This window comes from Microchirus variegatus, assembly GCF_963457635.1.
Source record: "Microchirus variegatus genome assembly, chromosome: 2".
Taxonomy (NCBI): domain Eukaryota; kingdom Metazoa; phylum Chordata; class Actinopteri; order Pleuronectiformes; family Soleidae; genus Microchirus; species Microchirus variegatus.
The window spans coordinates 28,610,055-28,624,748 of record NC_139803.1 but is presented as its reverse complement, the minus strand read 5'-3'; the positions used below and the strand labels follow the sequence as shown (position 1 = coordinate 28,624,748).

Genomic DNA, 14,694 nt, shown 5'->3' with positions numbered 1-14,694 from the left:
CTGTCAGACTTCATGAAATTCCTCTGAACTCTGTTAGAACATAGGATGGTAAAACTTTACCCTCTGTTGTCCAATATCAAACCTTGCAGTTGGATTACAGTCACACTGAAGTGATTGACAGGACAAAATCATGAATGACTGAAACAAAGTAGTGGCCACTAGTGTTATTTAACGCATTTAATGAGAAGGTGTGCCCAAACTTTTGACTGGTACTGTATATGTAACAGAGTAGAACAATATCTGGTTACAGGATGGCACAAGCCGTGCAACAGCGCCTCTTACTGGGATGGGAGTAGTATGATTATTTTCTCTATTAGTATTTTGGTCCATAAAATGTCAAAAACTTGATGATCAGTGTTTTGAAAACCACAAACCAAAATTATTATCTTTTAATGTGTTCCTTGTATGAAGCAAATAAATCTGAAATTCACATTCAAGAATCGGAAAATTTAATTATTAGAAAACATTATTATTTGAACATGCAGCAGACATGCTTTTGGAGCTGCAAATGTCCAAATTATGATATTATGTTGTGATTTAAGTGTGTCTTAAGTATTAATTACTCTAGATCAAATGTAACTGTTGGGCAGATTAATGATCTGACAAGAGATGAACTGCAGGGAAATTATACTCTGTGTGGGGAAACGTGTTTGTATGAGAACATTGCAATGAAAGCGTGAGAAACCACATGTTTTACAAAACTAGCATTGCATCAGTCAGGATTGCAGCATGTGGTATGTTCACAGCAGAGCACATGCACACGGTAAAGGAAGTAAACCATGATTATAACATGATGTTATGCTCTTAGAAAAAAGGGTTCCAAAAGGGTCTTTCTACGAGGGCTGAGGTTCTACCTGGAACAATTTGCTTCTGAAAAACCCTTTCCTGAAGAAAGGTTCTTGGTAACACTAAATCTTCCAGTAAGAACCATTTCTATCCAGAGAACCCTTTAAACCCAGTTTCCTGAATAAAGGGTTTTAAAAGGGTTCCAGGTGGCACTGTTATAAAAAGGTTCTACCTAGAGCCAAAAAGGGTTTTCCTATGAGGACAAGCCGAAGAACCTTATACGGTTCTACTTAGCACTTTTATTTCTAAGAGTGTGTGTGCATCAATATATAGTAAGTGGAAGTGCAATGGTTACTCTTCAAATTCAAAACAAGTTTTCCGAGAACTAATCCCGAGCAAAAACTTACTGCCATTTGTACTCCCAGATGCTGTAGGAATTATTATTGAAAATAAATTATACAGATTTGCTTCATAGTCAACAGAGACAAATATGAATAAGGAAAACAACACTCAGGTGCTTTTAGACAGTAGTTTTATTCAAATTACATGAACTATTTACAGTATATATATATATAAAATATCAGTTCACGTTATATTTTTCACAAAATGACCTTTAGCACCAGCACGATTTACACTGTTTTAATAAACCCAGACATTTAAAGTAACCTGTTTATAACAACCCCCTACATACGTGTTGAAATAGTTTTTTCTTGTTTATTAAAAATAACGGTTTTAGGTTGAAACAAACCTGGGAACTCGGAGCAACCTCCCCAATGATATGGGATTCCAAGATGGATGCCACCATACAAACACTGCTACTTTTACCTTTAATAGCACTTCTGTTGTAAATCATACACTGATCACACCTATACTGTTTAATTTTTAACTGGAGACATGTTGCTACACTGTTCTTGTATGCAAAATACCATATAAAACCATATAAAACATTGTTTACATTGACTGGCTTTGCTAGCCATGACTAGCTCGGCATATGTCTGCATTTCCGACTTGGAGTGACGTCACTCCCACTTCCGATGTAAATGGAACATTATCTCACAAAACTCGCAATAACTCACTAGACTTCATCTGCGCAGTGACCATATCACCATCTGAACAAAGGTGTCCACCCCCCACCCCACTCCCAAATGACCCTGCCCGATCCTTAAATTCAAGTATTATTTTGTGGTTTCAGATACACAAAACAATGGATGTTAGCTTACAGTTCGAGAGAACATTATATACAACCATATACAAAACCAGACTGATATCAACATAAAAGTCACCATATAATAATTACAATCAGATCTTTGCATATTGATTGGTCGATTACGTCTTTGAACATTTGGGACGGTGGTGTTGCCTACTTTAACTCATATTGATCATTCTGCCCCTGCTGGTCAAGTCAGAACTTTGACATTTCAAAGGGACCGTCCTCCGAAGAGCACCTATGTCTACATTCCTCCTGAATGTATCTGTGGTGAAATAATATGCGATGGGGTCTAGTACTGTATTGAGACATGCCATCATCAGGCTGTACCGGTACGCAATCTGCATGTGGCATGATATATTCTCTATATAAAGCGAGAGCAGGATCAGAATGGTGTGGTAAGGAAGAAAGCTGAGCAGAAAAATGAGGAGATTGGCAGAAATCATCCTGTAGATTTTTCTGCTGTCCACTAGCTTGGTCTGAGCCACGGTGCTTTTCCGCACAGCACGGAGCAAACCCCAGGAGCAGATCAGCATGACGACTAATGGGATCCCAAAGCCCATGAACAGCGTGGTTGAAACCACCACAGGCTGTATGGCGTAGACCGGCAGGCTGTCAAAACAGTCACTTGTGGTAAGTTGTTTGCGCTTGAACAGGTAGATCGGCACGCTGGCTCCAAAGGTGACAATCCATATTCCAAGACAAATCAGCGGTGCCTTGCGTCTCCCTTCCTGGACACGCAGCGACATTGGGAAGTGGAGTGCTACACAACGGTCAAAGCAAATGCAAGTGAGGAGGAAGATGCTCCCGTACATGTTGGCCTTCAAGACTAAACCAAGGACATCACAGAGCCATTGAGGAAGACCAGCAAAACCCAGATGGTGGTAGATTCTCATAGGCAACGTAAGGATGAGCAGGACATCCGCTATGGCCAGGTTGGTCATATAGATAATGGTTTGTGACCTGGATTTTTTGTGAGTAAAAAAAAAGGCCAGCGCTGTGAGATTAAAGATCAGGCCCAACGTACAAATGAGGGAATACATGCACACCGGAACGATGTTGATGTGTCCTGTGCTTTCATTGTAACAGTGAGTGGAAAAGTTGGTGGACATAATGACCTGAAAGGCAGAAGAGAGACAGCAGAGGTTACACAAAAAAATTCAGAGTCTGAAAAGGACAAGTGATGCTAATGCTGCGTTCCATTTACGTTGGAACTCGAAAATCAGAACTAGGAGTGATATCACTCCCTAACTCATTGTATTCCAGTTCATGTTGGGAACGCAAGCGTATCTCAGACTAACCATTGTGAGTTGATAACAACACTTTACATGGTGTTTGGCACACATAAACAGCGTAGCAACATGTTAATACAGTTAAAAATTATACAGAACTATGTGTATGACTGGTTTACTGTAAAACAAATACAACAGAAGTGCTAGTAACGATAAAAGTATCAGTGTATGGAAGCAGCCTTCTTGGATTCTTAACTTGGCTTAATCCAAGTTCAGAACGCTCTATGACTTTGGATTTTCCTCGTTCCAACTATAAATGGAAGGCACCATAAACTTCTCATGATGTGATTATGTGTGGCACTGCAAAACTTGATTTTTAAGAAGGTAAAATAAGATTTTGTTTTTTTGCCTAAAAAGAAAAATTAGATTAGAAAAAAATATTTTCATAGTGAGCCAAGACAAAGGAGATGCTGATCTGATCAGTGTGACAGCCAGCAGTGCTCACATACATATACTTCCTCTACAAGCAAGTGTGACTGTGACCAAATGTGTGAACACACACTTTCAGAAGTAACAGTATGGACAACATTTTGCAATAGATATGCAGTCTGTGGCTGTAACACGTTGATACGCTTGTTTGTCTTTTTTTCTAAGAAGAGAGAGAGCAAGAGATAAGGTGACTGTAATTATTATTTAAATCATGAATTATTTGTTTTTATACACTCCTCAGCTCCACTCTGATCAAATGCCCTGGTACCATCAGAGGGAGCTTGCATATCACTGATGGTACACACAACACAGTTTGAGAACCACGGTTTATAACATGTTAAAATTACAACTTTTTCAGGAAAAAAATACAGTTTAAAGTATTTAGTGTGACCTACATTTACATTATAGCAAAACCACGACTCTCTTAAATCTGGAGTGGAGCCCTCATTAATGTCATTGGGAAAACCTGTGTTTATCCTACTATTTCAGGTCTATTACAACAGGGGCCTGTTGCACAAAAGTAGGATTCAGATATCCAGGATAAATGACTGAGCTTGGTTCATTGAATCCAAAACAAGAGCAACCAATCGGTTGCACAAAGGCCAAGCCAGGATGAGTAGACACGGGGGCGCTGTATTATATACAGACCTTTGAATGTGCATTTATTCTTATGTTCTATAATATGCTTTGAATTGTGTGTAAATATACATTTTCTGTGAAATTATTGTAATCAATGATCACAAATGTTTAGATAACGACAGTGGGTAATAGTTGAATGCCAAAACATTGTGTAGTGGGCAGTGGAATAACTATTTGTTTCCACATGTGGTGACTGCTGGCTTAGATGAGGGATGAGATTAAATGAATCCTGGAATTTAGCCTGGTCTGGAGCAGGCTAACTCCACAGGATAAATCTCCATGGTAATTTAACATATCCTGCTTTTTGCACATCTCGGAAAAAATTAAGATATCCTGGCTTAATCCCTTATCCTAGTTTTGTGCAACGGGCCTCTTCAAACATATATGTACTGTGTTCTCTGTAATGGTTTACTGGCAGAAAGCAGAACTTACTCATTTTACCTCTTGTAATCGATGCCCTCAGTGATAAACTAACAAAATGATCTTTATTACTCCTGCTTAAGAAAAATACTGACTATTATGCATGGCTGTCGACTCTTTCTTTTTACATCTTCATGCAACTAAAACATGACATTTTCTATCCACGTTTAAACTTGATGTTGAAAAATACAGTATATTTTAAAAAGCAAGTGAAGTAGTTTTGACAGAATCGGACTTTACCTTGTTTTTAAGTTTCCAAATAGGTGACGATCCGGGGAGAATAAAGATGTGTGTCTGTCACCACACTCATCCGCCTGTTTGATGTGCGTCACTTGGTACAGGGAGTTGACCAATCTCTTCCTCTGTCTTGTCAGTTCTTAGGTGTCTGCATTTCCTGTAGAGCTGATACTGTGAAAAACTGTCTTCCATGTGGTTTATTGTTACACTTTCAAAGGAAATGATTTTTTCACCAGTTTATTTGCTATATACAATCCATTTCAAGTGGGTATACTATTATTATACTTGTAAAACCATAACATTAAATTAAGTGCCAATATTAGAAGAAATGAAGAGTGCAAAAAAGGTATTAAAGTTAGTACATATTTACATGTATTTACCTGTAAAAAAAATATATTATTATTTTCCATTGTGGGTTATGGTGGCTAGACCACTTAAAATTTAATTGAAGGTGCATTATGTAATAAATCTAAAGCAACTGGCCAAAAAATCCTCCTAATATGTCACAGATGCTCAGGAATAATGTTTATATAACATACTGAAGTCACCAACAACACTACAGCCAAAATATTTGCATTGAAAAAATATTTTGCAGACTGCAAATCATGTTTAAAAGCACATGCCAAAAAGTTTTGGCATGTGACGCCACCTACCGCAGTCTACCAATCATTGCAGTCAGTAGCGTCTCAGCTGCTGAGCAACCACGAGTTTCCAGTTAACGGCAACGAAAGAAAACGAAACCTAAAAGACCTCGGTATTTTGAATTTGAATTTAATAACCGTTTTTGGCCACATTCTTACATATGGCACCTTTAAATACCTGACAGTTTTGACTGCCAATCTTGCAGGGCGAGCATTCCTGCGCATAGTTGTTTTTAACAAACCCAGGGAGGAAAATAAATTCATTCATGCATACTTTTTGCAGTCAAACTCTATGGACAAAATGTCATACCTCATGAAATCGTGATTAAGACTTTTTAATACTTTTTAAGACCCCGCAGACACCCTGTGTTTTAACATTCCTATGCAGACTAGCTCTTGGTAAATGTATGTTGTTTTTCTATTATGCAGTTCGAGCACTACTTGGCTCGACATGACACTACTCAGTTTGGTTTTCAGGCACGTCGTTTTACTTCATGGTACCACATTTTAGTATTGGCTCAGCTTGCTTGGAACCTTGCCAGAGCAGGTACCAAAAAAACCACCCGGTACCTGGTTTTATCGCTAATGGAAAAGCAAAAAAATTAGTAGAGTCAAGTCAATCCGAGTGGTGTAAACAGTATAGTAGAAAAAGGCCCAATTCATTTCAGTCCATCATTTACCAAGAGGAAACTACGGAATCTATTCATACATCTCCATAGCTCGGTCTTCTTCTGCTGTGAACATATTTCATAGCAGTGATTAAAATGTTCTTGTGTTCGTCTGTCTCTGACTGTTTTGGCACAACATCTATCCACCATCTTCATTTTTATGATCGCGAAGAGATGAGTTTTCGGACATATTTCCTGATTTATGTGTTGTCTAGTTAGTATATATAGAGGTGAACAGTGTTGTTGCCTGCCAGAGGGTGTTATCTTGGTAACATGATGTCAGCAAGATTCTCCAGAGTTGAATCAACAGTTCCTGACGACTCTAAATGGTAGTCCATGTCCTGGTATGATGATATGAGCAGTTCGTAACGCCTCTTGGCGACTGACCTCCTGTACTGCAGGGTTCAAACTCAGATCTCTCCAGGTGTCCCCATCTGAGCAGCTTTCAAATAAGTCCCCTGCAACAAGCACTGTGCCCATTGAGGTTCCCTTTACCTGGACACTGACATCTTGACCTGTGTGGCCTGGACAGGGAACTACAGATATCTGCAGCAGAGAGGAGAGAGAGACAAAGAAAGGTGCCTTCAAATATAATGCATTATTATTATCATTATTGTTATTATTATTATTATTATTTTTATTATTATTATTATTATTATTATTATTATTAAAAGCTGTTAGAGGCCCCCGATTCCACCGATGAATCCCCCACTAAAATCTTGCCTTTGTCTGCAAAGGAAATCGATACAATCAGCATTCAGGATCAAATGATTCTGCAGGAGACAGGTTTTTTTTGTCAGCGCAAACATGATACCCCAACTGAATCATTTTGGTTTGTGGACATTTCAATATAACAAAATGTCAAAGTTTTTAACATGTTCAATGTTGACATTTTTGGACCTAACATGATTAATAGATAATGAAAATATTGTTAGTTGCAGCCCTAGTTTCCCTGTCTGTTGTTTTATGTTGATAAAAGGTGTTTAAGAGGTTTAAGGGGTGCAACTTTTTATTTATTTATTTATTTATTTCACACAGGTGTTGATTCTGATCTTGAGAACTGTTAATATCGACTGATTTATAAATGTCATCCTTTGTATCATTATTTGGAAACTATGGGAACATTTCGTTTTTTCTTTCTAGAATTCCGATCTAAAAAATTATGAGACTGAAAATACTCTTCTGAGTCGTAGACGTGTGAATAAAAAAAATAGAAATAAATAGAATCGCATCCCAAAAGAGTTTGTCATCCTCTTTTTATGATCTTTATAACTGAACCGAATGTTATAGTGTCTAATAGACATGAATGGATGAACCTCATCCCAGAATTGACGTGACTGAGATCTAAGAATGAAGTTGAATTAATGTTTTCAGGACTCACGTGCTCATCTACTGTGTAAGCGTGTCCGCGTGCCAGCTCATTATCACGGTACGTGTCCCCTTCACTGACGTCATAACCCACAATGATCAGTGCTTTTGGGAAAAGACCCAGGTTTCCGATGTGGTCTGAGTGTCCGTGAGTCCCAACTACCAGGTCAATGTCTCCCGGCTCTATCGCCCTCTGTTTCAGGGACTTGAGTAGGAACTCTCGGTCCCAGGGTCCTCCGGTGTCCACGAGAACTGTCTGCGGGCCCGTAATGAGGGTGATGGTCCCGTCGGCTCGAAACGTACCGTCGGGTTGAGGGAGACAGTATCCGACCTTGAGAACGGACAGTGAGTAAGGCTGACCGGGTATGTCCAGAGAATCTGACAGCGGGACTAACAGTGAGTCCGTCCCGGACATGTCTGGTTTTTTTGTTTGTATTTGTTCTTTTTGTTTGTTTTGGTCACTCTCGCTTACGGAATCAAAGAAGGCTGACTTTTCTTCTTCTTCTGGAAGCTTCTTTGCGGTTGGCCACGTACCGGCGCATTACCGCCTTCTACTGGACAATGTAAACAGTAGATATTTAGATTTGCTGTCCGCACTCCTATCCGGTAGATGGCGGTAATGATCAGTGAATCGCAGGTTGCAGCCCTCCACAAATATAGGGCAAAGAAAGAAGAAGCTGACACAAGTCGCGTCACTATTATAATCTTAAATATGGCGGATGAACATGTCTTACACACTGGTTCTTCCTTTATGGATCCTTTCAAAGGATTACTCTTGGCATATATTATGCCTGAATCATGCTACGACGAGTTCTTCCTCAATTTCAACTTGCTGGACGGTAAGAACCTCACAGTGTGCCGCTGGGGAACAGTCAGTGACACAACTCACACTCGCAGAGAACATTTCCAAACTGCTGCTTATTTTTGGGAACTCTGTGGTTCTTCCGGGTTCGTCTGCTTTTCATCAACGTTACTTTTGTATAGCGTTAATTCAATTCACAAAATACAACGACAATAGAGAGCTTCCCTGCTGTGGTTAGTATCAGCCTGAATGTGAATTTAAAGTCAAGTCTTTTTTTTTTTTAATGCAGGCTCACTGTCTACAAGTAGGCAGACTCTGAATATTTCAGGTTCTGGTGATTTTATTTACACCCGTAGGTAGATTTGTACTAAAGGAGGAGGAAGGCATCCATATTACACACAGACCTAGAGTCAGCTTAAAACCACACCAAACATGGACACAGACAAGTGCATGACAAATGCTCACAAGGATGAAAACAGAATATTTAGTCAGATGTATCATAAGATAAGTACGGTAAAAGTTCAAATAAATTACTAAGGCTAAAGAGCAATTGCAACAGGATCAAACCTGTGTCTATATTTCAATAGTTATAATCTAGTATTATTACACAGTATACACTGCCTGGTCCCACAACTCAATCAAAGTCAAAGCAATGTTATGTGACCCAAACACTAACTACCCAAATACAACTTGTGAAATAATGGCTCAGGGAGCATAAGTCATTGTTTTATCTAGAGTCCAGACCTGAACCCCACTGAGAATCTTTGGAATGTGCTGAATAGACAAAGCAGCCCAACTCTATCATTAAAAGAAAAATCTTCTAAAAAAAATGGCAGTCCAACAATATATTCATGTGTGTTGGCATGGACCATATTCATGCAAGTCAAAATATTCAAATTTGTTGTAAATAAACACGTCACCCAGGTTCTGCAGCCTTTACCACCTTTATCAAAAAAAACAGGGAAAACCCTGGAATGTCACCTCCTGTTAGTTGAACAGGAAGTTTAATACTGAAATTACCTATGCACTGTTCTCTGTTAAATGCAGGGCTGCATGCATAGTTTGATGTAATGACAGTCTGCTCTTTGTTTATATTTCAGTACCATGTCTGAAGATTGTTCTGAGCAAAGGCCTTGGGATTGGCATCATCCTGGGATCAGTGATGGGTAACACACCTCAACTCTGCTTCTCTTTCACCTAGTTTATTTAGAATAAACCAAATGTATGCAAGTGCAACGTGAGCGGCAGCAGTATGGTGGATGAAGAACTGGTGCCCCCCAAAAAACTGTGACTCTGCTCTGCACACTCAAATGGCTAAGTTTTTTTTTTTTTTCATCCTTGCACTATTTATAATCCCTTCATCTTTGTTTTTCAGTGAAACTGCCTCAGATCTTAAAGCTGATGGGAGCAAAGAGCGCTGAAGGACTGAGCTTCCAGTCGGTGCTGCTGGAGCTGCTGGCTATCACAGGAACCATGGCCTACAGTATCTGCAACAAGTTCCCCTTCAGGTCAGTACATTTTTATTTTAAATGGAAATGTTAAGTATGTGTACAGTGATCACTATTATTTCCTTATAACTGAGAAGGTTTTGCTGAATGTTCCCTCAGTGCCTGGGGTGAAGCTCTGTTCCTCATGATCCAGACTGTCACCATTGGCTTCCTCATTTTGCACTATGGAGGAAGAACCAGTAAAGGTAAGACTGCATGTGTAGAATCATGGGTGTCAGAAGCATTTGTAATGCTGTTGCCAATCCTGTTTACGGCAGCAGGATTTGGCATTACCGTAACTAAGGGCTGGGCGATATGGCCTAAAAATAAAATCCCAAAACAGTGGAGTCTAGAATAAAATAGAATAGTATAGCCTTTATTGTCAATGTGCAGCCAGTGTATAATGAGATTTGGGGACCTTCCCCAGATTAGATCATTATAAAAGTATAAAAATGGCAAGTAAAAGACACACACTTTCAAAAAGTAGTGAAAAAACACAGATGCATGTTTAAAAACACACAATTACATTATGTGAGATATAGGTGTGTACCAACTAAGTAAATGTATAGTAAGTTGTGCATGCTATTTTTCCTGCTCGTGGATTAAATGGCCTCAGTAAGGTAATTTTTCCTAATTGTCAGTGTGACATAATGATGTGTTGAAGCAGTGATTGAATTGATTGAAATAGAAACTCAAAAAGATCTAAAAGCATAACCACATAACCACTGTGACACATGTTGCTTTTGCGGACTTCCTGAACAACATGGTGTAAAATTTGCGTGGATATCTTTAAAAAATGTGGCCACAGGAGCGAGAGGAAAAAGTGGTACAGTCTGAGTTTTTGCAGTTACAATAGATTCCTAATGGGAGATTTACTTGCGCTCCTTTCATAATTAAGCTTAAGTAATGCTTAATTATAGTTAAGAAATTATTATTTAGTGCTGTGGTACATGGTAAATGAAGTGTTATTCAAGGGAAACTGATTTTCACCTTTACAGACACAGACACCTTTAATAAATGTTAACTAAAGAAAGACATTTACAGTTACGAAAGCTTTTAATGTAATTTTAAGTGTAGCTTTATTGTTTATTTTTAGATTTGTAGATTAGCTTTTCTTTTTCAAAGTGGCTACACTCCACTACATATTCAAAGCTTTGAATGCTTTTTCCTGGTGCAGGTGTCCTGTTTGCGGTGGTGTATTTTGGCCTGTTGGTTCTCCTGTTGTCTCCAGTCACTCCCCTGTCGGTGGTTATCTTCATGCAGGCCTCCAACATGCCAGCCATCATCATTGGCAGAGTAAGCAAAAAAATACATGTTGAATCACGATTGTGTTTTTCATGCTGTCCATTATTTCAGAGAGAAATCTGAATTACACTGTTTTTTGAAAATGGAAATAAGTGCTATATGTTTAAAATGTGTTTCCTGTGGTCAGATTGCAATCAGATAGCGCTTGATCACATGTAACTACAGGTGTAAATACACCCAAGGATGGATTGTTATCTGATCAGCCAAACCACTTCGGGAGGTGGTTGGAGACGCATTGTGACCACATTTAATAGAAGTGTGAATGTGACGTAAGGGGATGTGTACACTGGAGACACAAGTTAATACCAGGTGTAAATACATATGGTGAAACGCTATTCGATCGCTTATCTGCTGCTGATTCTTCTGTGCAAAGTGAAGTATGCAATATGATATCCGATCCAGTGAAATCTAACCAGTATTGGACTGATACAGAGTATCATATTGGCTCATCCCTAGATCAGATCACTCAGGACAGATAGTAATACCAGGTCTGAATGAGGTCATTAAAACCCAAAGCACCTGCCTCAGTTAGCTGACTGCCTTGTCCTGGGTCTGATATTACTTTACCAGTGTGGGACGGGAAGGAACTGAGACCTTTGAATGTTCCCAACATTTGAACATTTAATCAGCTGTGAACTTTCACCTTGTCATCTGTTACATAACAGTGGTTCTTGCTCTTACTTTTCTCATTTTCAATATCATTGTTGTTTCTTATCTTATCTTATCTGAGTCTAAGCACACAACCGAGTGAGCAATCACTGAGGAATTATGTGTACCTCACGATACAGTATGGGATGCATTGTCTGTGATAATTCTGTGATAATCAATATATTGCAAGACAACCATATAGCAATGCAAAACAATATCTGTCTAACTGGAGTAAACAAAATGTCCATGACAATTTAAAAGTGCAGGATTTATTCACTGCATAGAGATAATTAACTCGATGAGCACCAATTACCTTAAATTATATATAATATATGAATGTATTATCTGTAACGTTGTATGCAGAGTGGGTTCTTTGTACAGCTTCATCACTACTGATGGAAGTATAAAAACATTAAGAATTGTTATTCATTTACATGTACATAAATGTATGGGAAAGACTCACAGTGTGTGTTTATGTCAGCTGATCCAGGCCGTCACTAACTTCAGTAATGGACACACTGGTCAGCTTTCTGCCATCTCAGTCTTCCTGTTGTTTGCTGGATCCCTTGCCCGCATCTTCACTTCACTACAAGTAAGTGTATTATCAAAACCTTCCCAAAATGACTCTACATGTTTTAGTAGATATGCCAGACCTGTATGTGGTGCCAGGTTGACTCAAATAAAAGTAGGACCTATCTTACATTGTTAAACTACCAGTACTTCAAATGTAGCTATCACCATCTTGTGGCACAGTTGCATTACTACAACATCCACACAACTGGCAGGCATTCTGGCAGCGACTTCAGTAGCTCTTTCAGTAGCTCTTTCAGTATACTCTTTTATAAATAACTTGCAGTCAAACAGAAAAGCAGTAGGAGTGATGGTGGTTCAGTTGTCGAGCGACTCATCAACCGGAAATGTGTGGGTTTGATTCCTGGATGTGCGAGTCTCTATGCCGATATGTCTGATAACACAGTTCAGTTCAGAAAAAAAGGAGGGGGAAGGGTGGACAGGACTAAATGTTTTTTTCATTCATATTTGTGTCTTTTCCCCAGGAAACTGGAGATTCACTGATGGCCCTCACATACGTCATCTCTTCTTCCTGCAATGGCATCATCGCTTTGCAGGTTCTCTACTACTGGAACAGTTGCCCTAAACTCACAGAGAAGAAAAAGAAGAGTGACTAGGACCAATGGACCAAACTACTAAACTTCAACTGTAGAGCAACACTTCCTCCCCAAAAAAATCCAACATTCCACAGTGATGGAGGCAGAGGGGCCACTGGAAAGTGTTGTTTATTGAATCTGCTGGACAATAAATGAACCTTTTGCTGAACCCCGAGCAGAGCTGCTGTGCACTACATTCCCCCTGATGCACTTCACATGTGTGGAAAGTATTTATGATTGAAAGAATGTGTTGTTCCATCATTCCACATTTATTTATGTAAAAGTCCATTGATCCCATGTAGTTGTTTAAATATAAATGAAATCCATGCATAAGCCATCAATTTTCTGATTTACAATAAGGTTTGGATTAGCCACAAAATGCATGTTAGTCAAAGGAAATTGATGATATGATGAACAAAACAGCATTTGAAAAGGTGAATGAATTCTGATACTGCTCTTCCTTCAACTCCATTACAGCTCAGACTGTGCTGTCAGATGTCGAACTGTTGATTGTTGAGCGTTTCTTTCAACATTTTAAGTTCCGACTACAAATGGGTAGTAGCATTATCAGAGACGTCAGACTGCCGTCACAGGAAGACGCACAAGAGTCAAAACGAACAATGCCGAACCGCAGATGCAGAAAGCTTAGCGATCCTGAAAACAGAGTCTTTTTTAATTAACTGTCCTAGTTTGGTCATGTTTTTATCACATTACAGTGACCGGATGTCCATACTATAACATGTTGTGATTCAATCATCTTTTTCTCATGTACGCATCATATAAGAAGTGTGATGTGATGCAATTTACACGCTGGTGTTCAGAATGCACACACATAATTGGAATGGAATCTGTTGAGAGGAAAATAAAACAAGAAGAAAATAAACAGTGGCATGATCTGTCTTTTCTTCAATCCCAGAGACTGACCCAAACAGGAAGCTGCAGCTCCTTCACAAATAAAATATGACATTGTTTTGTCATATTTATTGATGTTATTTTATTTCTTTGCTTTTCTGGAGCAAAACAGCTGTATAATTAGAAAGCTTGATTTAAATCTTTAAAAAAACAAAACAATTGTTTCAGGCCAAGTTTGTTCAGAACAAAATATGTTGTTGGTTTACAGCTGGCACCGAAATGTGTCAGGATGCACGATATTATCGGTATGGGCAGATATTGGCTTTGAAAGGTTTGATCTGATATCTGCAAACACGGGGAGATATTCAAACGTTTTTGTGGATTGGATATAACAAAATAAATTAATATTTCAGTCCACTAGATGGTGCCAAGTGCTCACTTTCACTAGCGCTGTCAGTATAACGCAATATATGATTTTTCAAATATCGTGATTAATCGTATCATGGTGTCTCTGATGATTATTTCAAAAATATATCAAACAAGTAGGGATGCAATGATTACTGCATTATTAAACCATTACTAAATTAATTGTCAAATACTTTAATAATCAATTAATTGTTGTTGTTTCTTTAATTGTTTTATTTTATTACACATGTTTAACATTTTCTTTGATCCTTATAACAAAGAAATAATTAAAACGGAATAATTTTTGGCTTGTGGATAAAAAAAAAAGAGAAGACATTTGAG

General features: G+C 38.6%; 3 protein-coding genes across 3 annotated transcripts; 1 reads left to right on the top strand and 2 right to left on the bottom strand.

The window, feature by feature from the left end:
* Window positions 1-2,151: 2,151 nt before the first annotated feature.
* LOC310941048 (lysophosphatidic acid receptor 6) lies at window positions 2,152-3,105 on the bottom strand (the record flags this gene model as incomplete). The annotated part of the gene is made up of 1 exon (XM_083906119.1): window positions 2,152-3,105. The coding sequence occupies one exon, from the start codon at window positions 3,103-3,105 to the stop codon at window positions 2,152-2,154; it is 954 nt and encodes a 317-aa protein (XP_083762245.1).
* A 2,805-nt stretch (window positions 3,106-5,910) lies between these two features.
* Window positions 5,911-8,178, bottom strand: mblac1 (metallo-beta-lactamase domain containing 1). The gene is made up of 2 exons (XM_083910662.1): window positions 7,701-8,178; window positions 5,911-6,865 (listed from the first exon to the last, which is right to left on the bottom strand). The coding sequence occupies exons 1-2, from the start codon at window positions 8,100-8,102 to the stop codon at window positions 6,623-6,625; spliced, it is 645 nt and encodes a 214-aa protein (XP_083766788.1). The 5' UTR covers window positions 8,103-8,178; the 3' UTR covers window positions 5,911-6,622.
* A 221-nt stretch (window positions 8,179-8,399) lies between these two features.
* mpdu1b (mannose-P-dolichol utilization defect 1b) lies at window positions 8,400-13,124 on the top strand (the record flags this gene model as incomplete). The annotated part of the gene is made up of 7 exons (XM_083904537.1): window positions 8,400-8,526; window positions 9,590-9,655; window positions 9,865-9,997; window positions 10,097-10,182; window positions 11,154-11,272; window positions 12,411-12,521; window positions 12,985-13,124. 7 exons carry the CDS (start codon window positions 8,400-8,402, stop codon window positions 13,114-13,116), a joined length of 774 nt encoding a protein of 257 aa, XP_083760663.1. The 3' UTR covers window positions 13,117-13,124.
* Between the last annotated feature and the right edge of the window lie 1,570 nt (window positions 13,125-14,694).

Bases quoted from the DNA above. Each gene is read 5' to 3' on its own strand.
- mblac1 (XM_083910662.1), bottom strand. From the start codon at position 8,102: ATGTCCGGGACGGACTCACTGTTAGTCCCGCTGTCAGATTCTCTGGAC. The intron at 6,866-7,700 runs GTGAGTCCTGAA...TCTCTGCTGCAG, and splicing joins CTTACACAGTAGATGAGCAC to ATATCTGTAGTTCCCTGTCC.